The sequence below is a fragment of the Boleophthalmus pectinirostris genome, unplaced genomic scaffold, assembly GCF_026225935.1.
Source record: "Boleophthalmus pectinirostris isolate CB_2022bp ecotype Guang Dong unplaced genomic scaffold, ASM2622593v1 HiC_scaffold_22, whole genome shotgun sequence".
NCBI lineage: Eukaryota > Metazoa > Chordata > Actinopteri > Gobiiformes > Gobiidae > Boleophthalmus > Boleophthalmus pectinirostris.
The window spans coordinates 13,874,111-13,898,567 of NW_026571190.1; the positions used below are offsets into that span (position 1 = coordinate 13,874,111).

General features: G+C 37.3%; 3 protein-coding genes across 3 annotated transcripts in view; all 3 read left to right on the plus strand.

Moving 5' to 3' along the window:
- Window positions 1-10,337, plus strand: part of abcc10 (ATP-binding cassette, sub-family C (CFTR/MRP), member 10) — a 43,206-nt gene extending 32,869 nt beyond the window's left edge. Inside the window, 6 exon segments of the mRNA XM_055158238.1 lie at window positions 4,239-4,399; window positions 5,416-5,669; window positions 6,226-6,371; window positions 7,960-8,057; window positions 8,474-8,586; window positions 9,389-10,337. Of these exon segments, the coding sequence (XP_055014213.1) occupies window positions 4,239-4,399; window positions 5,416-5,669; window positions 6,226-6,371; window positions 7,960-8,057; window positions 8,474-8,586; window positions 9,389-9,536 (920 nt within the window). The 3' untranslated portion in view covers window positions 9,537-10,337.
- Window positions 10,338-12,240: 1,903 nt separating this feature from the next.
- On the plus strand, window positions 12,241-18,449 carry LOC110164351 (neuroblast differentiation-associated protein AHNAK-like). The gene is made up of 4 exons (XM_020929381.2): window positions 12,241-12,367; window positions 16,902-17,019; window positions 17,189-17,373; window positions 17,999-18,449. The coding sequence occupies exons 1-4, from the start codon at window positions 12,359-12,361 to the stop codon at window positions 18,437-18,439; spliced, it is 753 nt and encodes a 250-aa protein (XP_020785040.2). The 5' UTR covers window positions 12,241-12,358; the 3' UTR covers window positions 18,440-18,449.
- Window positions 18,449-23,981, plus strand: LOC129410336 (neuroblast differentiation-associated protein AHNAK-like). The gene has a single exon (XM_055158237.1). The coding sequence runs from the start codon at window positions 18,469-18,471 to the stop codon at window positions 23,560-23,562; it is 5,094 nt and encodes a 1,697-aa protein (XP_055014212.1). The 5' UTR covers window positions 18,449-18,468; the 3' UTR covers window positions 23,563-23,981.
- The last annotated feature ends 476 nt before the right edge of the window (window positions 23,982-24,457 follow it).

Consider the following 24,457-nt stretch of genomic DNA (forward strand, 5'->3'; position numbering starts at 1 on the left):
GTGTTGGTGGATTAAACAGCGTCTATGCGTCTGTGGACTGCATGACAGGCGTACGTAAACCACGTAACGGCGGCGCGCAGGCAAGTCAGTTACGCTAGAAATGTAGGGAGTTTGATTGACAGCCTATCAGCTAATAGATAACGAGGCAGTGTCGTTATCTATTGGCAAATGTTTAGCCCCACCACGTCCAGAGTTGATGAATTTTTATTCTTTTTTTTTGGTCATCATAATTACAAGGCTACTGCATCTTTATAATGCTATCATTGACAATTTGAAACAAAAAAAATCCTCCATACAACTTTAATATCATATGTTGTTTAATAGTGATGGGATGGTACAGGGCACTTTAATGGGTTTAAGATCATCACATATACTGTGTGTGGCTAAACCTCATTGTCAAAGCCTGATCTCAGAACCTAAGCAGAGCTGGACCTGGTTAGTACTTGGTTAGGAAACTGCTGGAAATATCAGGTGCCACAGCGGTATGCCAGTGGCAAAACTGTTTAGTGGAGCAGATTAGGTCTCCAAACCACAAGAATCGTTCAGTTGGTGGTACAAGCACCAAATTTCTCTTATATTTAGCTAACATTTTTCAAGATGGCCGACCAAACAACTGATTTCGCATAAGTATGAGCTAAAAGACAATAAGTCATCATGTTCTTAATCAAAATTAATGGAATAAATCACAAATTTGCAAATATATACATATACAGTAATGCAATGTCAGGTATTCAACTAATTTTACACCAAAATATATTTAATTTTCCACAAAATTCATTAAATTTTCTCGCAATTTGAAACCAAAGGTATCCCAATAACCATTTGGGAAGTAGAAATAAAAACACGAGCAAAATTAAAATAAAATGCAACATATTGACATCTGTTAATTTCAGAAATAAAGCTATTAAAATGGAACCATGCATAGTGCTGTATGTGCTTAAGAACTATTGAAAAAAACACAATACAGTTTTTTTTTTTTTTTGTTTTTTTTTTTTTTTGTTAAACTTTGCTTATTGACCTTAATCATTACAGTTGCAGCCACAAAGCTGTGTGCAATCTAAACCCAGACGAAAACATTTACAGCTACCACAACAGTCTCCTTTACAACCACAGTTGGTCAATTGTTGACAGCTTTTTACATTTAATTTACATTGACCAAATTAAATGTAAATTTAATTTAATTTAATTTAATTAAAATTGTAATTTAATTTAATTTATTTTTATTTTATTAAATTAAATTTAATTTAATTTAATTTAAAAGAATGTAAAAGTTAATTTAAAATAATTAAATTATATTTTAATTCTTGTGCTACCACATCGCCTGCACTTAAGATGGCCAAAAGTTTGCCATCATTAAGATTTTTGAGACATTCATTCAGCCTGTCATTTAACTGCATTGTTGATGCTTGTCTTGTTCAGAAGCTGGTTCTATGTTATCACGTTAAATATATTGCTGGGGCTTCTGCACAGTTCTTCTAATTTTTGAATGTCCTTTGTCTGAGTCCAGTGTATCACAAGCTGCTCTTTTGTTTGCCTGTTCAAGTTTACTGTTACTGAACAATAATCTGCAGCTTTGGTGATATTTGGCATAATTTTTTATTAGCGTTTCTTCAGTGCCACTACCAACATTCAGTATGGACAAATCCAATCTCATTGGCATCTGATTTATGTCTTTGAACAATGGCACATTCCTTGCAATCATACCATACCCACTATTCTCTGGGTTGCATGAATAATGAGTTGGAGGACACTTAAGATCCTCATTTTTGTCATTCTGACAAAGGCAACATTTACTCCAGTCAGTTTTTGTTGCAATGCTGAGTGGATTATTGATTTTAGACATCTTTGACAATGGTTTAGGGCGAGGGGCTATCCTTTTACCACCTTACCATTAATTTTATTGTTTCAATTAGCACATTTGTGTATGGGATACAACTAGGTTCAAGCAATTTTGCTCTACACCTGGCCCGATCGTTCATCTAGTGCCATTTCAGTCCCGTGCGATCTGTACACCATCCAGGTAACTAAAGCCCTGTTACCCTTGGCTCGACTCTCCCGCGCTGGCATATCCTGTCAATTCAGGTACGGCTATCTAACTTTAATACTACAACTAATAGTAGTATAACTAATACTAAAACTACTAGCTGGTGTCTTTACAGGGATAATTAGATGGCATTTGGGACACTACATCATGCTACATTAACTACATTAAATATTAGAATGTTAGTAACACTACATAGCCGACACCAAACCCCATGCTGAGTTTCACGGCTTGCCCTGGTTGTGCTACGACCCCACCCATTTCAAGAATAAACACATATATATTCTAACAAAAACATTGGTACTACATATATTTAATATTTCTTCAGGTAGGTTTCAATAAGATTTGTCCATGAGATTTCTTTCTACTGTGTTTTATTATTTAATGACATTTATTTGTACCACAAACTGAACAATTATTTCAACTACCAGCTCCACTAGTTGTTATGTCCTTAGACATGGCACATGTGGTGTGGTGTGTGACTGTTGGTGGTACACACAGGGTCAGATGTTGCCGGTTAGCAGCCAGGCTCTGCTCCAGGCCGGATGAGGATGATGAGGAGGAGGAGGAGGATGAGGAAGTTCTCTTAACCAGTCTATGGTCATGTTATGTGTCTGACTGGTATATATTTATCTTAAACAGTATTAGTGCTGTCATGCGATTAAAAAAATTGAGAGATTAATTAATTATGATCTGTAATTAATTAATCTAATTAATCTCATTTTAATCTCACCTAAAAATTGCTGAGAAAAGCCTTCAATTTGAGGTATTTTCATTTAAATTCATTATTACATTATTGTGGCAGATCAAAAGACTAATATAGATTTTAAAAAGTGACTTTATAAAGTCATTTATTGTTTAACAAATCTCTCCAATTTGGCTGTTGAGCCCAAGTCTCCATGAATAAGAAACTGTTTGCTGTAAAGTAGCAAAGACGAGGAAATCTGAACATAATAACTTTTGTCTACTTAAAGACAATAAAAAGTCCAGTCTTTCCTTAACCATATTAAAAATATTATTGATAGAGAAATACTTATATATGAAATCACTAGTTTTAGTCCTGGTTTAGACCTGGTTTAGACCTACTTTAGTCCTAGTTCAGTCCTGGAATGGATTAATCCTGGTTTTAGTCCTGGTGTTAGTTCTGGTTTAGTCCTGGTTTAGACCTGGTTTAGTCCTGGTTTAGTCCTGGTTTAGACCTGGTTTAATAATGGTTTAGTCCTGGTTTAGACCTGGTTTTAGTTCTGGTTTTAATTCTGGTTTTAGTTCTGGTTTTAGTTCTGGTTTAGACCTGGTTTAGACCTGGTTTAGACGTGGTTTTAGTTCTGGTTTTAGTTCTGGTTTAGTCCTGGTTTAGTTCTGGTTTAGTCCTGGTTTAGTCCTGGACTGGATTAGTCCTGGTTTTAGTCTTGGTGTTAGTTCTGGTTTAGAGGCGCACAGGAGGAAGCGCGGTTTACGCAGCGTAGCGAGAAAACACGATCCACACGCGGCTCACGGGAGGACAGCGGTGTCCGCGCAGTGTCTACGGAAGGAAACGTGGTCCGCGCGTTCTCAGGTTAATGACGATGATGAAGGTGTGTGTTTGTGTTTGTGTGTATTTGTGTTTGTGTGTATTTGTATTTGTGTGTGTTTGTGTGCGTGTCCCCTCATGTGGCAGGTCACTATAGGACAGTAGTGCAGACATCATGAGCCTATGCAGGTTGTTTTCAGGCGATATTATATTTGTTATTTTCTTTTATATTTCACGTCGGGAGAATAATTTCCAAGACACAAATGTGTTTTTCCCTGTGCACTGCTGCCTCTGTTCTACTGGCTCTTCGACCTCGTCCATTGTGACTGACGTCGCCAACATGAACATGACGTTTACATCGCTGTTACTGCGCACGTTTTGTGTGGGCAATGAGTGGAATTACCGAAATAAAAAAATGTATAAATGTGTTTTGTGTGTGTGTGTGTGTTGTTGTCCCAACAACACATAAAAACAGGTTTTATAATAAAGACACTCTCATACAGAAACACTAAAGTTAGAGATTAAAAATGAGATTAACGCGATTAAAAAACATAACGCGCTAAATATAACTGTAATTAATTAATCGCAATTAACGTGATAATTTGACACCACTAAACAGTATACAGTACACTAAGAGACCTCTATCCAACAGTGATTGTATTCACAAATTTGCTTTGTCTCCTTCAGGTTTGGTGGGGTTGGCCCTATCCTATGCCCTCTCTATCACGCTGCTCTTGGCTGAACTCATCTCGAACTTCACTCAGATGGAGATGCAGATGGTGAGTGTGGAGCGGACGGAGGAGTACAGCACAGACCTGCCCACGGAGCCCCAGGACCACACCTCAGACGTGAGACAATTTTAATGCTCGTATAAATGCACTTTCTTCATCAGGCCATTTCATCTAGAGGCTGCTACTCCCCCCCTCTATATCTCATTCTCCACCACTCTCATTGTCCTGTGTGGAGATATTTTCCCTTTAAAGCTGGGGTATCTGATTTACAAACAATGAAAGGAGGTAGTAGGTATTTAAATCTAACTTGTTCCTAGCTTTAACAAACCTTTGGGCACTTTGCTAGTATTCGCATTTTACAACAGCTTTTTCAGACAGAAATGAGAAGCAGGGTGGACCATTTTTGGACAGCCAATCAGGGCTCATCCCGAGCTGTCATATTGTTATGGTTTGGCATAAATACAATGTTTTCTAATTAGATAAAGACACCACTTGAGGAAAAAAGGCTGAGGTACAGCTTTAGCACATCTATCATACTATCTTCATTTTATTCATAGATCCTGTGACAAAATGAGCCTTTGCCCCATTAAAGTCTCATTAATTTGTTTATTTTTACACATTTGTTCGTTTACCATATCCTACTCAAACAGTGCGACATATAATCATGGGTTCTGTTTTGTTATTCAGTTAAATGATCACACAACACATTGTTAATTTAAGTATACTTTATTTGCTACTTTATTATAATACATTCACAAACTTACTGTATTGCTTTACCAGGAATATTCCACACTATGGTATTAAACTATGTGAATTTACTACATGTTTTTATTGCTCAAAAAAAAAGGACTCCAGATTTTTCACCTTGAACTGGTGGCATCACCTGCTTTTCACTATACAGATAAAATAACTTTAATGCCATACCATGTAACATTTCAGGAAAAACAATAACATATCCATTGAAATTAGCAGGCTTCACAAAGTTATTCCTATAATTTCACAATAATTACATTTTTATAATATAATACAATAAAATAATTTAACAATATAATTTCTGGGAGGGAGAAACATAATTTAATAGTCAGAAAAAGTTGGAAATTTAAGCTTTTTACTAATATTTGTTTACTCCACAGCTGCCTCCCAGTTGGCCTGAGCAGGGCTGGGTGGAGTTTCGGTCGGTGGTGCTGTGTTACAGGGAGGGGCTTCCCAATGCTCTGGAGGGGGTCAGTGTGGTTGTGCGCCCTGGGGAGAAGGTGGGCATTGTTGGCAGGACGGGATCAGGCAAGTCTTCTCTGTTCCTGGCTCTATTTAGGATGGTGGAACTGACCCAGGGGCAGATACTACTGGATGGAATAGACATCAGCACTGTCGGAGTTCATCAACTCAGGTGGGAAAAGGTTATCCGAGTGATGAGAAAGTATATCCATTTGTCCATGTCGCTGAGTAAAATTTGTTTTACCTCACTACAGATATATTGTAAAAGCAGCTCTTAAGGTCAATATGAGACCACTGGGCTGTCGGCATCAAATTATTAAATGTTTTATTGTGTAGTAAAGTGGAAGAGCACTGTTAGCATGCTAGTTGTTTTTAGGTTTATCTTGATATTGTGTAAAACTCTGCTCTGGTATCTGACATTTGTGCAGAGCTCTTATGGATGGCGTATACTAGTACTATGGACCGCTGCAAAATGATATCATTTGGATGGAGAAAAGTACTAAAAATGTCACTTATCAACAGTCTGAAGTGTAAAATGCTATATGTTTATGATGTGTTTATGATATGATATGTTTATGTTATAGTAACTAGACCTTAATACTAACTACACTACAACTAAAATCAGCATTTTAATTATTCATTTTACCTAACCGGTCTTTCACAACACATGATAATGTCAGGAGAAAGCTTCTCCACCCTTGATTTAACAGTGTTGATGCCCCCTGCAGGTCAAGGCTGGCCATCATCCCTCAGGACCCATTTCTGTTCAGTGGGTCTGTGAGGCAGAACTTGGACCCCTGTGAGAGGCACTCAGAACAGCAGCTACAAGATGTCCTGGAGCAGTGCCACCTTAGCAACACTGTGCACAGAATGGGTGAGTCCATGTGCAATAGCCCACTTTACAGGTGACGTCACAGCCTTAAATAAGCACATATTCTTTATTTACACCAACAAGTTAATATTACTTGGAAATGAGACATGGAAATGAGTCAGTTGTTTTGACATACCAGCTTTGATTTAGCATTTGTGTGTCTAAGGGGGTATCCCATAATACTTTGTGATGTTATGCCAAAATGTCTTTTTAGCAACTGTGCTAAAAGTGCTTCACAGTGCTGTTGAAAAAAATTCTAGAGTTATCAGAGTATTCAAATGACATTTAGACAGAAAAAATATGTTGTGAGCAATCAGATTTCTTTCTGATCCTGAACCCTCAGATTACTCACATTAGACTTTGCGGTAAGTGAGACATTTTAATAGTTTACCAACTCCATAAATGTGGTAGTGCCTCCCATAAGACAGGCAACCACTCTACAAAAATCATCTCCAAGAATTCAAGTTAAAAGTGTTTTCGTAAGATTAACATTTGTAATTAAACTTGAAGATTGAGTTGTTGCAAATACACACTTTAGGAGCATTAACAGGAAAAGACGGAAATATGAATTGATAAACCTATGCAGTAATTGTATGGTTTTCAATTACCAAGTTTTTACAGGTTATTTGTTTTCTTGCAGCTGTTACTTTTTTTTGTACTGTGATTCCAATTCAGTTACAATTAATCTTGTAGTTTATACAAATTGAATGAGTTCATAATAGATTTTCAAGCATTTGGCATTTGGCATTTTAAGACTTATTTCCAAGTATGGTCATTCTGTCTCTCCTTTGTGAATGGCAATTGTGTGGTTCTTCGTCCTAACACTTTTCTAAGGCTCATCTCTCTGAATTAGTCTTTGGTAGTCTTTTTAATTATCTTTTATATTGTTCACTTAAATGAGGCGTGTCTGTTTCAAACATAAACTGACTCACTGCATTTTACAGTTTTCACTCCACCCTCAACTCCACAAAGCAGTTTCACAATGTCTTATTACATCAATGGAAAAGTTAAACATGACGACAAAACTTCAACATGCCTTGTCCGGACACGTTTAGGTGAACTAAATTAACGTCTAAAGCAACTGGGATAGGCCATGCCACCACCTAACTATACCAGTTTCAGGACAAATGATAACATGATTAGATGACATATTTTGGTAATACATGGGTTTAAATTTATAATTGTAGTTGTTGAAGAAGTAATTCAAGTAAACCAAGAGACTAAGGGAGGAGAACATTCACAATCAGACACTCAGCGCATTGTGGTGGTATTATCCATTCAAGTCTGCTGTAGGGAGCATTATAATATCTGATGACGTAGGCTAAATATAAGCAAAATGTCACCACAATACCAAGGATATCGCCAGCTCAGTCCCTATCAGTAATTTGTGTTAGGTAGGTGTTTTTCTACATGATACATTTGCATTATTTACAGATGTAGATAGAGTAACACAAAATATTTTACTCAAGTACAAAGTGGTGGTCCAAGAAATGACGCAAGTAAAAATAAAGTATTTGATGAAACTAGTACTCAAGTAAGAGGAAGTGTGACTGTCTGAACCTAATATGAAGTTGTTTTTGTTTATGTTCAGGAGGTCTGGATGCAGAGGTGGGAGAAAGAGGGAAGTCCTTCTCGGTGGGACAGAGGCAGCTTCTGTGTTTGGCCAGAGCTCTCCTTACTCAGGCCAAGGTACTATTATTACTACTACTACTACTGCTGCTATTGCTACTGCAGCTACTATTTTAGAATCATACTCAAATCTACCAGTTCAATGTTCTGTGTCATTTGTTTTTAATGTATATAATTTGTCATTATTAGTAGTACAGTCATTCTAATCATTGCTAAATAAATTAGCTGCCGTTCTTGTACTACTTGTAAATAAAGGTCCTTTTATTTAAAATTCCAGGGTCACTACATTAGATAATACATAGACAACTATCAGATCATATTATTATCACTAAACTTTTAAATAGCTCATTACTACTGACTTGTATGACTACTTGCCAAAGCTCTGCCCCTCAGTCGAATGTTCTTGCTACTGCTATGTCTATCACTATTATTATTTCTGCTACTGAAGCTATCAGTACTTTCTTTACTTTTTGTAGGTGCTGTGCATAGATGAAGCTACAGCCAGCGTGGACCAGAAAACAGACAAACTCCTGCAGCAGACGATTAGAGAGACTTTCAGAGACAAAACTGTACTCACCATCGCTCACAGGTGAATCTTTTTTTTTCTAGTTTGTCAAAGGTTTTTACATTTAGAATAAAAGAAGAGATTACTGACAGATCACACGGTGGTTGTGTAGATTATTAGTTTGTGACATGCTTTTAATATTTATTACTCTGGCCTCAGGCTGAATGCAGTGCAGCTCCTGTGGGTGTATAAGTATTCTGTATAATCACAAGCTGCGAGAAGGTGATGGCAGAGGTGCTGTGGCGTTCTGGATTAATTAAGGCCTTGAGCCTTTTCCCTTAATAAACAAATAGTTATCGCATGCAGGTTCAAAAGGGGTGACCACAACAGCACGGCAAAGCTCTGGTCCTCGTGTGAGTGTCACACCACAACAAAACCAGTCTGACACTGGAGTCGCAGCTGGACCGGGTGCAGTCTGAGCAAAGTGTTACTCTCTCAAATTAGCATTAGCATTAGCATTGAGACTCAAAGACCTCTACCTTTTATCAACACAGTGTCCATCCACAGCTCCCTTTCCACTGCATGATCTGTTTATTCATTTTACTGTCATTTTGCAAAAAAAAAAAAAAAAAAAAACATAGAGAAATCATGGTGCCATTGGAAGAGGCTATTGTGCACAGATAGCCTATAGTGGTGTACTACCATTTTAAAATAAATGCAGTATTGTAAGAGATTCTGACTCTTGTAAGACAAATGCTTGATTATCTAACCTTTTTGATGGTCAATTGGTGGTTAGCCCTGTGAGGAGTGATCGCATTGTGCAATATAAAATAGAGAGTGATATTTTTTCTTTCTTTTTTCTTCTTTTTTTCCCCTTTTCTTGCAGGATAAACACAATTTTGGACTGTGACCGTGTGCTGGTGATGGGTGGAGGGCAGGTGCTGGAGTTTGATTCTCCTGAAGTTCTTTGTCAAAATGAAAGCTCAGTGTTTCACAGACTGGTGATGAAAGGAGCTGGTCAGGAAGATGACTAAAATCTGAATGTATTTTTTACTTTTGTTTATTTGAAGGACTGACAAGAATTAAGGGAAAATTGTGAAAAGCTAATAAATGTTCACACTGACACTTTTGTTCAGGACCACTGTTGCTGTTTTTTGTGCTAACTTGTTTTTGCTAGGCAGAAGTTACATGCTGTCAGGACATGTAATCATTGTGTTTTATTTTTATGTTTTCTTCTTCATGATTAATTTCTGTAAATGCTTACTAAATGCACATGAAACCCCAACCTAAATATATGTGCATAAAATCCAAAACTACCAGCATTTTTCTAATTAGATAATGTTAATGTCAAGCTCTGGCTACATTTATTTTAAAATTTATAAACTTTCGATGACGTTTTAATGGAATTTAGAAAGCTGGGATCACAAACATGGTGAGAGAAATATTGTATAATAATTGCTTAAAATATGGTTTAATTATGAATTAAACAGAAAGAACAGAATATCAAACAAAAGGAGTTATTATGTAAGTGTTTTGATAAATGACACATTAGCAGCAATCATACCAATAATGACTTGTGTGTTATGCAATAGTTTTGCTTATAGCGCAACTATGTCTACACAAACTACTGTGCACTATACACATCGCATCTTATTTTTCTCTGCTGATTCTGCTGTTTATCTGTTTATTTTTAGAAATGAATTCTTATACTTGAATATTTTTTGGTTTGTTACAATTCTTTTCTGTCAGACAATAATTTTGTAAAATCTTGACACGAGAATCAACAGGGTCTGGCCCCTTTGAAGACTGTCAATAAACTACATTATTTTGTACCATCTTATGCTTTTTTTTTGTCTGGAAATTGAACCAGAGATCTGGCAGTGAGACAAAAGCTCCCCCCCCCCCCCCCCAGTAACACCATACCAGGAGGACATGCACTCTACTTAGTTTTTTATTTCAAAAAACTGTATAAGAGGAAAACAGGCATGAACAAAATTTTGTAAGATGAGTCTCATGATTTTGTTCTGGTTTTAGTAGGTTTATAAATAAAGCAAGCAATTTTTGACAATTGAGAATGAATATAAAACTATAAAAAAAAAATGTTATCAAAGTATTTTTAAGGCATTCCATGTATTTCTAATATGTGATAATGGCATGGTGGACATGACAATGGTTCTTAAACTTTTCCTAGAACACCACAGTCCTCAAAGTAGATTGTCTAGTTCAGAGCCCTTTCTAGGTAAAACATGATACATTTATTGTCTTTGTTATTTTACTGAACTTTCAAACACAAGCCACTGTTTGTTTTTGTCATTGTTTAGCTCATAGAGAGAAGGGCGGGACCTCTGCTGTCATAAGGTGGTTAAGGTGGTAAGCACATTAAAGGACTTTCGATGTGGGAACAGACTGAAGAAGAATGAACAAATAGTAATCGCAAGACTAATGTTTGTACTCAATAGATAGTGTCTAGACTACTGTTGAAGGAAATGTGCTGATATAAACTTGGTATTGACTGAAAGTAGGTTAAAATTTTTTTTAATGGATTTACTCATAATATAATATCACAATAATATATAAACAATATCTTTGCATTTGTACAATATTTTTATCCATCAAAAGTATGTTAAAATGTGCTTATAAATGTTGCTAAGAAGTTATACATTACTTGATAATCTTAATAGTTTTGAAGATTTTGCTATCCTTTTGTATACATTCAAAATTATATACTTTAATATTTTGTTGTAAATGGTTAATTGGCCAGAAATCAGATACTTTTGTTGGCCATTAATGATTCTATTTATGATTTCAGGCATTGATTCCTTCCTCATTTGAAGAATTTTGAGAGGAATTTTCCACATTCAAAAGATATTGTATTATTTTGTTTGAACTGTGCTGTTGCTATAACAACAGAGGACTATTGTCATGCCAAATAATTCAAATAAGCAAACAATATTATGCCTGGAACCCATGAATACAATGATTGACAAGCGGAGCTGTAATTGTTTAAAAATTTAGTTATTTTGTCAGAAATACCAATTTGAATAAAACTTCAGTATTTTTTATTTAAGTTTATTGTGCCCTCAAACAATGTTCACTTGCATGTTTGTTGATCCAGAGCAAATATGTGGATTTTGCATGGATCTATTGCAAGGTGCCCCATGTATCTTTTCTAGTTGAGTATCTGCCACCTGCTTATTTACTTGGAGATGCCATTGCTTTGCCTGGAAATCTTCCACATTGTGGTATTAAACCTGTCAATCCCCATGGAGACAATAGTTAAGAAGTTTAATGAGTTTAGATTTCTTTGGTTATTTGGTATAGATCGCCAAGGCATTTTCATATGTTTTGGATAAGTTTCTTTTTAATAAGAAAAAATAAGAGTTGAACAAACTTGATAATCTAACTGAATCAGACAGAATAGTGAACTCCATGGACAGATAATTTTGGTCAAAACAAAAAAATAAAAGTGATCAAGGCCTATAGCCTGCTAATTGAAAATCATAATCACAATTTAACCGGTGTGTATAAAATAAATACTAACTGTATTTCCCGTTGCTATCCCAAAGGCCTATACATTTACATTGTGTACATATTTGAAGTAGTAGTCACAGTCATTGCCTTGCAATTGTGTGACGTATGTACAGTAGTGAGTGCGCCCTGATCACTGGGGCGTGTTTGTTTAAAGGCGTTTCTGTTGACAGCTCAGGCGGGCGGAGCTTAACCTGTTTGTCGACCTCAGTCCAGTATCTGTCCCATGAACTACTGCTGATCTGTCATACTGTGTACTCCATGAGGGACAGCATGGAGTAAACTGCTATAGTACTACTACTGCTAAACTACTACAAGAAATACACAAATGGACAAGGTCAGTGCAACTTTCTTCATTATTTATGTTGATGAGATTATTAACTATTTAAAAGTTCAGTCCCAATTCCATTCAGAAATAAACTAGGTTTAGTATCTTGTTTTGCCCTGAGGTTTAACATTTTAATGCAGGCAAGATGAGTGAAGTGTCTTGCCAAAAGACACAACAACAGTATGCTTTGACTGTAACAGGGAATAAGATGAATTGGATTACATCTGCCAAAAAATTTTAATAAAAATGAAGGCAAATTTTTGGGTGAGATTTTCATCAACAAAGTACAAAAAAAAAAAAAAAAAAAAAAAATAGAGTGAATATCCAAGATTCCAGTAAAAGATTTTGGATTTATTTTTAATCATAATGTATTACTTTTCACAAAATCATACGCATTTCTGATCCTTGAAGCTCCAAGAAAAAATACAATAAATTGTATTTGAATAAAAAAATAATTTGCTGATTTAGGGTGCATTCACACTTTGGTTTGATCCCGGTTTAATCCCAATTCTAATTTGGTCGCTCTCAATGCACTGAAAGACAATCACTTTTGCTACATCTTAAAGGATTAGAAAAGGCATATATTATGGTGTTATGCTGCAAAAGTGTTGTTCCAGTTTCAAAAACAAAGATGCCCCTGATTGCACTGTAGCTTTTGAATGTTACGCGCCTGTGCTGCTAGTTTCACTTGCATAGTTTCACACGCTCACTGCCAGGGCTCAATTGTAGTTTATAAATACTTAAATTCAAGACACAGTAGAAACAATCATATGGTTTAGTCATTTTTCTCAATAGATATCAAGCTGTGGTACACAAACTGACCCTGGGGCAGACTGACAAAACAGTGGCTGTCTTTTGAGCAATATAAGCTTGTATTTTCTTTGTTTAAAGCTGCTATGTAACTTTTTTGTTGGAGGTTTACCAACTCTTTATCTTGCAATTTTTCAATTTCAGGCAATTTGTTGCTCAAAAATCCCTTAATAAACATGCTTTCTTACAGTGAATGAGGTAGCACCTCCACTGATCTGACCTGTAACTGACCTGGTGGCACCACCTGCTTGTTTCCATGGAGATGGATAATGCCATACCGTGGAACAGATAACAGATAATACATAAATCCAATTTCAGAGCAGGGATAGTGAATGGATGCTGATGCTCTACTTTTAACTAAGGCGGTATAATTTCTAGCATATCTCATGATTGATCACTGAGTTAAACAGCTCAAGTTCAGCTCAATATCCAGTTTTCTTTATCTCCACCAAACATTCAACACCAAGACAAGGTTTCTGACATGCAAAAGATATTTATTTAAAACACGCCTTATATTCACAGCCTACAGCCAATTGTAACTGTACAATAATTGGACTTTTGTTATGGCAGTGCCATGAAGGTCATGTTTGTTTGCGAATAAAGAAGAAATGTTTAGATATGCTGGGTGAATTATATCATAAAATAAAGCTCCAATATATTATAATATCCATATAATAAAACTACCACAAAATTAAATGACTTTTGACTAGTACTTTGTTATATTAGTGGTATGCTCCATAGACTTGTGTTACTACATTATTACCTATTATTACATAGGTAAAATACATTGTATAAAATAACTAGAACCTGAATATTTGGGCTATACTTTCTTGTTTTACTTGGTGTGCATGAACTTTGACACGAGTAAACCATAAATGTGTTACCATAAACTCAGTGAGGTCAAGTTATGTAAGAATGCTACTCAACTGATTACAGAGGCATGGCAGTAATGTAATGTTAATAAAAGGAAGTTGTTTCTATCCTGTAAAAATAATATATGGTTTTAATGAAGCATCCACTTCCAGTTTCAGCTCTGGCCAGCACATACTGTTGTTGTGTCCTTATGCAATGCATCTTGTCATATGTGGTGAGTGAGGAGTGGTGGTTGTTAGAGGATGGTGCATATTGGCAACCTTAACTCTGTCAGTGTGTCCCAGGGCAGCTGTGACTACAGAGGAGTAAGTGGAATGAATTATGAATGCATATATTTGTAAATGGCCTGAAAAACAAATACTTTATTGGCACTACTTTTGACATATCAGACCTAGATTGTGTAACTATTGTTTTAATGAGTTATTTGTCATTTAGACATTTTTTTCTTATTTCAAGTATACATTTCTTACTCCACTGGTAAATTACTTGGCCTACAAAATGTTAAACATGAGCTATGTAACTTCATCTACATGGAAATGTTATTGCTTTGTCTGGAAGGCTGTAAAGTATGGCATTAAACTTATCTGTCTCCATGGAGAGTAGGTGACACCATCCAGCCAAGTTACATTTCAGATCTGTAAAGATGTGACTCCACTCACAGCATGTTTTTCAAGGAATAGTTGAGACACCCATAATACTGTAATTGAATAAATGCAAAATGCATAAGTTCAATGCCATACAGAACATTTCAGGCAAAGAAAGAATATTACCATGGAGACAAGCAGATGGCAGACCCTGCACCACAAAAGGTACATAATGTGCCTTTAAAATTAGTCAGAAATATACCAAATCAAGTTATCTAGGAGTAATAAGACAATGTATTTAAACTTGTCATATGATTTCTGATAATTTTATATAGATATACATTTTGCATTGAGAATTATTCCCTTAAATCGGCTGCAAGTGATTCTAATGTTGCATCTAATCAGTGAAGACTTCATTGATCATTTTGTTTTGTACATTGGCCAGCATGGGATCTCTCGAAAGAGGTGGGTGTGTCCCGTTACCTGGTGTAAATAAATATATTCAAACAACAGCTCCAGATGAACCAGTTTGTTTGGGGCCTCAGGACTTGACTGACGCCCTGCTTTTAGACTTTCCGTTTACATTTTTGTGACCGGACACACCCAAAACAATAGGAATGATCATCATAATACTCAGTCACTAAGGTGCTGCAAGGTTACTTGGTTACATAACAGCGAGTGCTATAGTTTGAATCTGCAAAAATAAACAAAATAAACAAAAAACAATAGAAATTCAGTGTAGTGTGATAATAAGACAAAGATCATTTAAAGCCACAGTATATAATATTTTAGCCAAAAGAAAAAACAAAACAAAAACAGCAAAAATGCTACGCAGAACTGTCGAGGACGCGAGCTGCATGAGGGTGAGAGAGACCAACCATATACATATACATATATATATATATATATATATATATATAGATGAGAGAGAGAGAGAGAGAGAGAGAGAGAGAGAGAGAGAGAGAGAGAGAGAGAGAGAGAGAGAGAGAGAGAGAGAGAGAGAGAGAGAGAGAGAGAGAGAGCTTGTCCATGGAAATAGTTTCTTTCTGGAGGTGGTATGCACTAGCAATAAGTTAATGAAGAATTAACATCTGTCAACCCCAAACGATGATAAATCTATGACTAAACTAGGTCTAGACCTGCACTAAACTTGAATTAAACAGCATTGTGGTTAGGAATTAACTAAGGCTAAATAAACATTTTAAACCATAAGCAAAAAAAGGGCTAAACTAGGGAGCCTATAAGCCTATGTCCCTCCAGGACAGTCATTTTAACAATTTTTCTTTCAACATATCCACTATTAATTCAGCCCAATTACACTGATACTAGTAATTTGCACATATTTAATCCATCTAATTTTTGTTTCATGTGAAATTCCTACATTCCACTGCATCCACAAATATGTCATTGTGTTGCATTCACAGACAACCAAGCTCGTGTTTCTCATTCTTTTAGCCTGAATCTAGGTCTAAACAATCTTCTCTTTTTCTTTTGTAGATTTGAACTACTGTGATTTCAACCCCAGAGACAGAAACTTTAAACCATGATTTAACTGACTGCATAATGAAAACCTATTATACTTTGAACTTTTTTCCCATTGGGTTAACTTGAGTATTATCAGTACACTGTTGAAACAAATACTAGTAAAAAAAATAGTGCAGCCTGAAGCTATAGACAGTTTTCACAAAATTTTACTATTGAGAAGAAAATGGCCATTTCTTAAACTGTCTACAATGTTGATGTGTTCCTAACACTCTCCTCTCACACCCCTATGGTCTTCCTCTATACCATATATTCAGTTTCCCTCCACTGTACATGTCCAAACTATCTCAATTTGGAAACTAAATATATGTAATATATTTTATTTTTCATATGTCCCTCTCCCGATTGAGTTCAGTGGCTGATAATTCAATATCAATACAATTTTCATAAGAAAGTAAAAAAAAAAAGTTAAACCTGATCACTTTTTAGAAGCAAGGTCAATAATTCTGCTTTGTTTATTAGACTATACTTCAAAATCATTTAAAACAATTAAAATTTTTCCTGACCTCATCTCACTTTGAATATTAGAAAACAATATTTGATTTAAATTACATATTGTGCATGACTGTATTTTTTTGTTGTTATTCCTTCGGCACTATATTAAACCACAAATATCTAAACCTGACTTGAAACCCATGAACTGAAAGTTGTAACATATTATGAAACAGCCAAATATGCAGTAAACTGAATATTTTTGTTGTAATTTACATGAACACTTTATTTATGTGTTATAGTTGTCCCATCGCAGAGGGCGGAGTCTCTCTGATGCTTTGACCCTGGAGCAGTCAGATGATGGAGGCGTGGTCATCTCCAGCATCAACACTGAGTCAGACACTCAGGAGCTCAGAGCAGGTAAGTGGTCCATAAATGTCCCATTATGTGATTTTCTGCAAGGATTTATGCATACAGTATATTGTTGGTGCTCAAAGGGTACTTTGATTACATATAGTTTCTAAAGTAAGTTTCTAAAAACTGTAACTTTTTGAGTGATGTTTATACATAAGGGGTTTTGTGTGTTCAGGAGATGAGCTGGTGGGAGCATCCATAAACTTTGATCATCTATCCAAAGACGAGGTGCTGCAGGTGCTTAAGGCCATGGAACCATTTAACTCCAATGTCCGAGTCCTGACCAGGAGCAACATGAGCAAGAGTATGGAAAACCTGGACCAGATCCCCAGGGACCACACCTTCAAGTCTCCAGAAACAGTGAGTGTCTATGTAAAATGTCTCCATCAAAAACATCTGAGAAAAGACTGACCTGCTAAACTTAGACTCCCATGCATTTCAGAACATGTTTGTAGAGGTCTAAACTACAGAGTTAGTAAAAAGACATTGACAAACAAGACATTGTTTGCAGGGGACATTATAATTCTTAAATAATAGCAGTCTTTGTGATCATCACATCACAATTTTATTCACAATTATTGACACTGTGACTAAACAACAATGCAGTTCATATTTATTTTTTTCATTGTCTAATAGATTACAGTTGTTCTTGATTAAAAAACTTTTTTGGAGCATAGATCAATCTCAAATTAAATAGTTTTGCTTCTAATGATTCTCAGAATAATTATTATTAATTAGTTGAATAATCTTGACACCCAGTTTACTGGTTGTGACTTTTCTAATTGATGACATTTTCTCTATGTGAGCCAATAACACTTTGTTGTTCTTAAATAGCCCCTACTGTTTCAATCTGTATAGTTTTCTTAGTGAAATTAAATTTTCAATCACTTTTTCCCCTGTTTTTATTTGATCTATTACTCCCACATTTTACAAGTATTTCCACACAAAATTATGTTTAAATATAACATATAACTTTCTTTTCCAGATGCTGAATGACTCCTACAACAAACTCTACAACACTAAAATCAAGAAGTACCTGAAGAGTGGCTCAGTGGACGCAGAAACCCTCCTCAGCAGAGATGTCTCTCTTAAACCAAACTCATCTAAACTTAATGCAAACTCAGGTTTGCCGCGTCTTGGAGTTGATTTTGGCCTTCTTAAACCAAAAAACAAGAATTTAGACGCTGAGTCTTCAGCATTATCTGGTTCGGTAGCTGGTGATTTTGGGGGTAGTAACATGAATCTTCCACCACTGGGTCTTGGTGGATCACAACTTGGGCTTAATACTAATTTAAATGGTCCAAATGTAAATCTGTCAGGAAGTTTCTCAGACATTCCTGATTATTCATCCAGTGCTGGCTTACAGTTGCCAAGTGTTGAAACGCCTGGATTGAAAGTCAATGGTGGACTCAAAGCACCTAGTTAGCTACAAACATAGGGGGTCCAAATGTAGACATGCCTAGTAGCCATCTTTCGGGGCCATCTTTTGGAGTAAATGCTCCAAGTTTAGACATTGATGGAGCTAATACAAATTTTTCAATGCCAAAATTCAAAATGCCAAATGTTGTCGTAACTGGGCCAAATATTGACACTGATAAACCAGATTTTGAGATTCCAACCGGTAAAATCAGTGGCCGCTTGTCAACAAACTTGGATGATCCTTCCATTAACACGAACATGCCCAAAATGAGACTATCTGGAAAAACGCCAGACATGGATTTAGATATGCCAGAAATTGAAGGACCACAACTTGATCTAAACGGCATACCTTCTGGTAAATTAAAGAAACCAAAGTTTGATTTAAAAAGTTCATCTTTAGACTTAGATGCTCCTAAGCTTGTTCGACCCAAAATCGATCTTTCTGGTGATACTAGCCTCAAGACACCAAAAGTTGATGCAAATTTACCCAACGCTAGCCCAAAATCTGCAACTCTCAATTTCAATGGCAAATACAAAGCACCATCTTTCACAATGCCATCGTTTAATCTCCCAGAAGTAAAATTACCAGATTTTGATGGACCAGATCTGAAATCACCAAGTCTCGATGTGGACTTGCCATCCCCAAAGCTAAATTTACCTGATGCTAAGTTGAAAGCTAATTCTCCAGACTTTGACCTTAGCATGCCTTCTGGTAAACTGGATGTTAATGCTCCTAAGATCAAAAAGCCCAAATTTAAACTGTTTGGCACAGTACCGAAAAATAAAGATGTTGATTTAAATGCGGGTCTTAAAACACCAGAAATGAATTGGAAATCACCAAAGATCAGTTTGGATGGTCCCAGTGCGACTCTCCCCCGAGTGGGAACTCCAAATATAGCTGTTGAATCTCCAGACTTAAACATAGGTGGAGCAAAAAGCAAAATCAAAATGCCCAAATTTAAAAAGCCAAGTGTAGATGGTGAATTGAAAACTCCAGATTTTGACATATCGAAGCCAAATTTAAACATGCCAGACTGGGACATAAGTGGTCCCTCTGGAAAAATCAAAATGCCTAAATTCTCAGGCTCTCTCCCAAAGCCAGACCTAAATGCAGATCTGAAAACACCAGATTTAAGTTTAAAAGGGGGGATAGATGGCCCTGATCTGGACTTGCCTGATGTGGATCTAAAGGGTCCTAATTTAGATATGAGCGCTCCAGATCTCAAAATTGGTGCACCTAAAGCCAAACCCAGAATGCCCAAAATTAAAATGCCAGAAATCAATCTCCCAAGTCTCAAAGGACCCAAGATTGATGCTGGTTTAGATGGTCCTAACATGGATCTGAAGATGCCAAAAGCAGATCTGGACATGCCAGATATGGATCTTTCTGGTAAATTCAGCATGCCGGACTTCGGTCTCTCAGGTCCAAACTTAGACCTTAAGAAACCTGACTTGAATCTGTCTGGTCCTAAACTGAGTGGTGGTTTAAATGGCCCTGACCTCAATTTAAAAGCTCCCAAACTGGACGTGGGATCCCCAGACCTGAGTCTGAACATGCCTTCAGGGAAACTGAAAACACCTCAGCTGGAGGGACCAGACTGGGACATGAGTGCCCCCTCTGGCAAACTCAAAATGCCTAAATTTAATATCTCAGGTCCAAAGTTGGATGCTGATCTTAAGTCCCCAGACTTTGACCTAAAACCTCCAAAGATAAAGGGAGGGATTGAAGGCCCAGACCTGGACCTACCTGACCTCAAAGGGCCTAAACTGGAGGGTCCTGATCTGAACATTGATTCTCCCAAAACTAAACTGAAAATGCCAAAACTAAAGATGCCCAAATTCAGCCTCCCAGGGTTTAAAAGCCCAGATATTGATGGAGGTCTCGAAGGTCCAGACATGGACATGAAGCTGAAGGCACCTAAAGCAGACCTCAATGTATCTGGACCCTCCCTCCAAAAGCCCAACCTGCACCTGCCTGATCTGGGTCTGTCCGGCCCAAAGCTGGAGGGTCCAAACTTGGATCTCTCTGGTCCAGATCTCAGTGGAGGACTCAGTGGTCCAGACCTGAACGGCCCAAAGATAAGTGCAGACCTGCCATCAGGAAAACTGAAATTCCCTGAGCTCCAGGCTCCAGACTGGGACATGAAGGTCCCCTCTGGAAAACTCAAAATGCCAAAGATGAACCTCTCTGGCACTCTGCCCAAAGGACCAAACATGGACCTGAGTGCAGACCTGAAGTCTCCAGATTTTAATATGAACACTCCAAAGATTAAAGGAGATTTTGACAGTCCAGATTTAAATTTAAAGGCCCCCCAAATTAAAGGAGGATTACATGCTCCTGATATCAATTTAAAGACTCCTAAAATAAATGGGGGTATTGACATCCCAGACTTAAACCTCCCTAATGTGGACCTTAAAGCTCCTAACATCGACATGAGTCCTCCAGATCTGAATTTTCCGTCACCCAAAGGCAACTTTAAAATGCCCAAAATGAAGATGCCCAAGTTCAGTCTCTCAGGTATGAAGGGACCTGAGATAGATGGAAAACTGGATGGTCCAGATTTTGATGTAAATGCTCCAGATGTGAATTTAAAAGGCCCAAAAGCAGATCTGGACATGCCAGATGTGGATCTTTCTGGTAAATTTAAGAAGCCGAGCTTTAACATGCCGGACTTTGGTCTCTCAGGTCCAAATTTAGACCTTAAAAAACCTGACTTGAATCTGTCTGGTCCTAAACTGAGTGGTGGTTTAAATGGCCCTGACCTCGATCTAAAAGCTCCCAAATTGGACGTTGGCACCCCAGACTTGAGTCTGAACATGCCTTCAGGGAAACTGAAGACACCTCAGCTGGAGGGACCAGACTGGGACATGAGTGCCCCCTCTGGCAAATTCAAAATGCCTAAATTTAATATCTCAGGTCCAAAGTTGGATGCTGATCTTAAGTCCCCAGACTTTGACCTAAAACCTCCAAAGATAAAGGGAGGGATTGAAGGCCCAGATCTGGACCTACCTGACCTCAAAGGGCCTAAACTGGAGGGTCCTGATCTGAACATTGATTCTCCCAAAACTAAACTGAAAATGCCAAAACTAAAGATGCCCAAATTCAGCCTCCCAGGGTTTAAAAGCCCAGATATTGATGGAGGTCTCGAAGGTCCAGACATGGACATGAAGCTGAAGGCACCTAAAGCAGACCTCAATGTATCTGGACCCTCCCTCCAAAAGCCCAACCTGCATCTGCCTGATCTGGGTCTGTCCGGTCCAAAGCTGGAGGGTCCAAACCTGGACCTCTCTGGTCCAGATCTCAGTGGAGGACTCAGTGGTCCAGACCTGAACGGCCCAAAGATAAGTGCAGACCTGCCATCAGGAAAACTGAAGCTCCCTGAGCTCCAGGCTCCAGACTGGGACATGAAGGCCCCCTCTGGAAAACTCAAAATGCCAAAAATGAACCTCTCTGGCACTCTGCCCAAAGGACCAAACATGGACCTGAGTGCAGACCTGAAGTCTCCAGATTTTAATATGAACACTCCAAAGATTAAAGGAGGTTTTGACAGTCCAGATTTAAACTTAAAGGCCCCAAAGGTTAAAGGTGGCATTGATGCTCCTAACATTGATCTGAGAGCCCCCAAAATAAAGGGAGGAATTGATGCCCCAGATTTTAATTTGAAAGCTCCAAACATCAAAGGAGGTTTGGGCACTCCTGAGCTGGACCTGAAGGCTCCAAAGATAAAAGGTGGTTTTGATAGTCCAGATTTAAACATGAGAGCTCCTAAACTGGATGTCAACTCTCCTGACATCAATATGAGTTCACCTAAAACTAACTTAAAAATGCGCAAACTGAAAATGCCCAAAATTAGCTTGCCAGGCATGAAGGGACCTGACATAGATGGAGAATTTGATGGTCCTGATTTAGACATACATTCTCCAAATGTCAACCTCAAAGCCCCTAAAGGTAAAGTTGAAATACCAGATGTAGGTTTTAGCAGTCCATCAGCAAAGGTTAAAAAGTCACATTTCAAAGTTCCAGATGTTGGGTTTTCAAGCCCAAAAATAGATAGTCCAAATTTAAATGTAAACGCTAACTTAAGGACTCCAGAAATGAATGTTAAGACTCCGAAGGTTAAAGGAGGAACATTGGATCTCAAAGCACCTAAATTAGAGGTTGGCACACCTAATTCACCTGATGTTACATTTAGAAGGCCAAAAGTCAAAATGCCAAAAGGACCTAAAATCGAAGGCCCAGATATCAACATTGATGCTCCAAAGGGCAAGATGAAAATTCCCGATACAAGTCTTTCAGGCCCAAAACTTAAGGGACCAAATGTAGACTTGCCTAATGCTAATGTTAGAGGGGGTGATTTAAGCTTGAATGGTAATTTGGGCAATCCTGATTTAAATTTGAAAGCTTCTAAAATTAAAGGAGGCATCAATACACCTGATTTTGATTTCCAGGGACCTAGTACAGATCTTGATTGGGCAGAAGGCAAAATGAAAATGCCTTCTATTAACATAAAACCACCAGAGTTGACAGGAAACACCATATCTCCAAATCTGAACATGCCAAAAGCTAGTTTCCGCAATCCTGATCTTAACATTGATGATCCAACTTTCCAACTTAAAACATCTTCACATAAACATAGGTCAGAGATTCCTGGAAGTGTAAAAATACCCGATTTAAATGTTGATGACATGGGTTACCATTTCCAAAACCCTAACGCTAATTTGAGGGCCAGCTTGCCAGTGATGGACGGTAACATTGACTTTACACGTTCAGATCTAAATATAGATGATTTCACTGGTAAAGATCACGTATTAAGAGCAAGAGCTTCAACCATGGACCTCCAAACTTCGCATAAAATTTCTTCTTCTGGTCTTAATTTAGATACAATTGATAGTGGTCTAAATAGAAGAGTTGGAGCAGATTTGAATATGAAAGGTCAAGCGTCAATGCAAGCCAGTGCGAGTGATGGCTTCTATGTCACAGTTTTCTCCAATCAGACAAATCAGAAAACACAAAATCGTAAATCGTACAGTCTTGGGGGTCTAGACTTCAACCCTGGAAACTTAGACTTAGAAGTTCCAGAGCTTGATGTGAATAAAGGGTCAACTTACTTCTTCTCAAACCTTATCTAATGCCCTGGTCACATAGAGATGGGTATCTTCAAAAACAGATTATGCACAAGGTAGGCTGTAGTTGTAGCACTGACTTTTGTATGTTTTTGGAAATAGCCATATATGTGTGGACAAGGCATGAGTTAAGATACAAATTCTGTCAAATATTCTTTTGTTAATTTATTTGTAATGCATATTTTTGTTAATGTTTACAGGTTGAATTTATTGTACCGTTTTGACACAATGCCACATGTAACAATGCAATACTGTTTTCTTCATTTGCACTTTTTATTATATTTTGTGATATTAAACCTGCAATGTGTATGTTAACTATTATTTGTAAAGGTAGTAATACTTATACTGTGCCAAAACAAAAGAGTTTTCCATACTGCCATGTTTGTACAGTTTTTAATATTAAATCAAAGTCTATTTCAAAATAAGTTGGCCTGTCTCTATTTCTTAAAGGGCCCATATTACACTATTTTCGGATTTATGTTATGATCTTGTTTCTTCATCAAAAACACACACAAAGTTATCCCACTTGTTTAATAAACAAATCTTACTGAGTTCTTCTCTCAAACAGAAAACACTCTTTTCCACCTTGTGATGTCATGTGGTAATACAATATCTCTAAATCTGTATAATCTGTTATTACCGTTGTACTAATCCATCATCCAACCCATCATGTTGTATTATTCCACCTACTTTTTCAGTATACTCACTGAAAAACCGGTCTAAACTCACAAAGGTAATGCATACTGCTGTCTCACACCCAGCCTTGCAGATCTTAACAACAAGGCCATTAGATGTATTGCACTCTCCTTAAAACAGGACTCCACTCACCTTCTAGAGAAACACTTCACCCCTCTGATACATGGGGCTTAGGTACATACTTTGACAGAAGCCTCATCCTCTC

Excerpts from the sequence above, each read along its gene's own strand:
- LOC110164351 (XM_020929381.2), top strand. Across the intron at positions 17,020-17,188 it reads CACTCAGGAGCTCAGAGCAG|GAGATGAGCTGGTGGGAGCA; the intron begins GTAAGTGGTCCA and ends TTGTGTGTTCAG. Across the intron at positions 17,374-17,998 it reads CCTTCAAGTCTCCAGAAACA|ATGCTGAATGACTCCTACAA; the intron begins GTGAGTGTCTAT and ends TTTCTTTTCCAG.
- LOC129410336 (XM_055158237.1), top strand. The coding sequence starts at position 18,469 with ATGCCTAGTAGCCATCTTTCGGGGCCATCTTTTGGAGTAAATGCTCCA.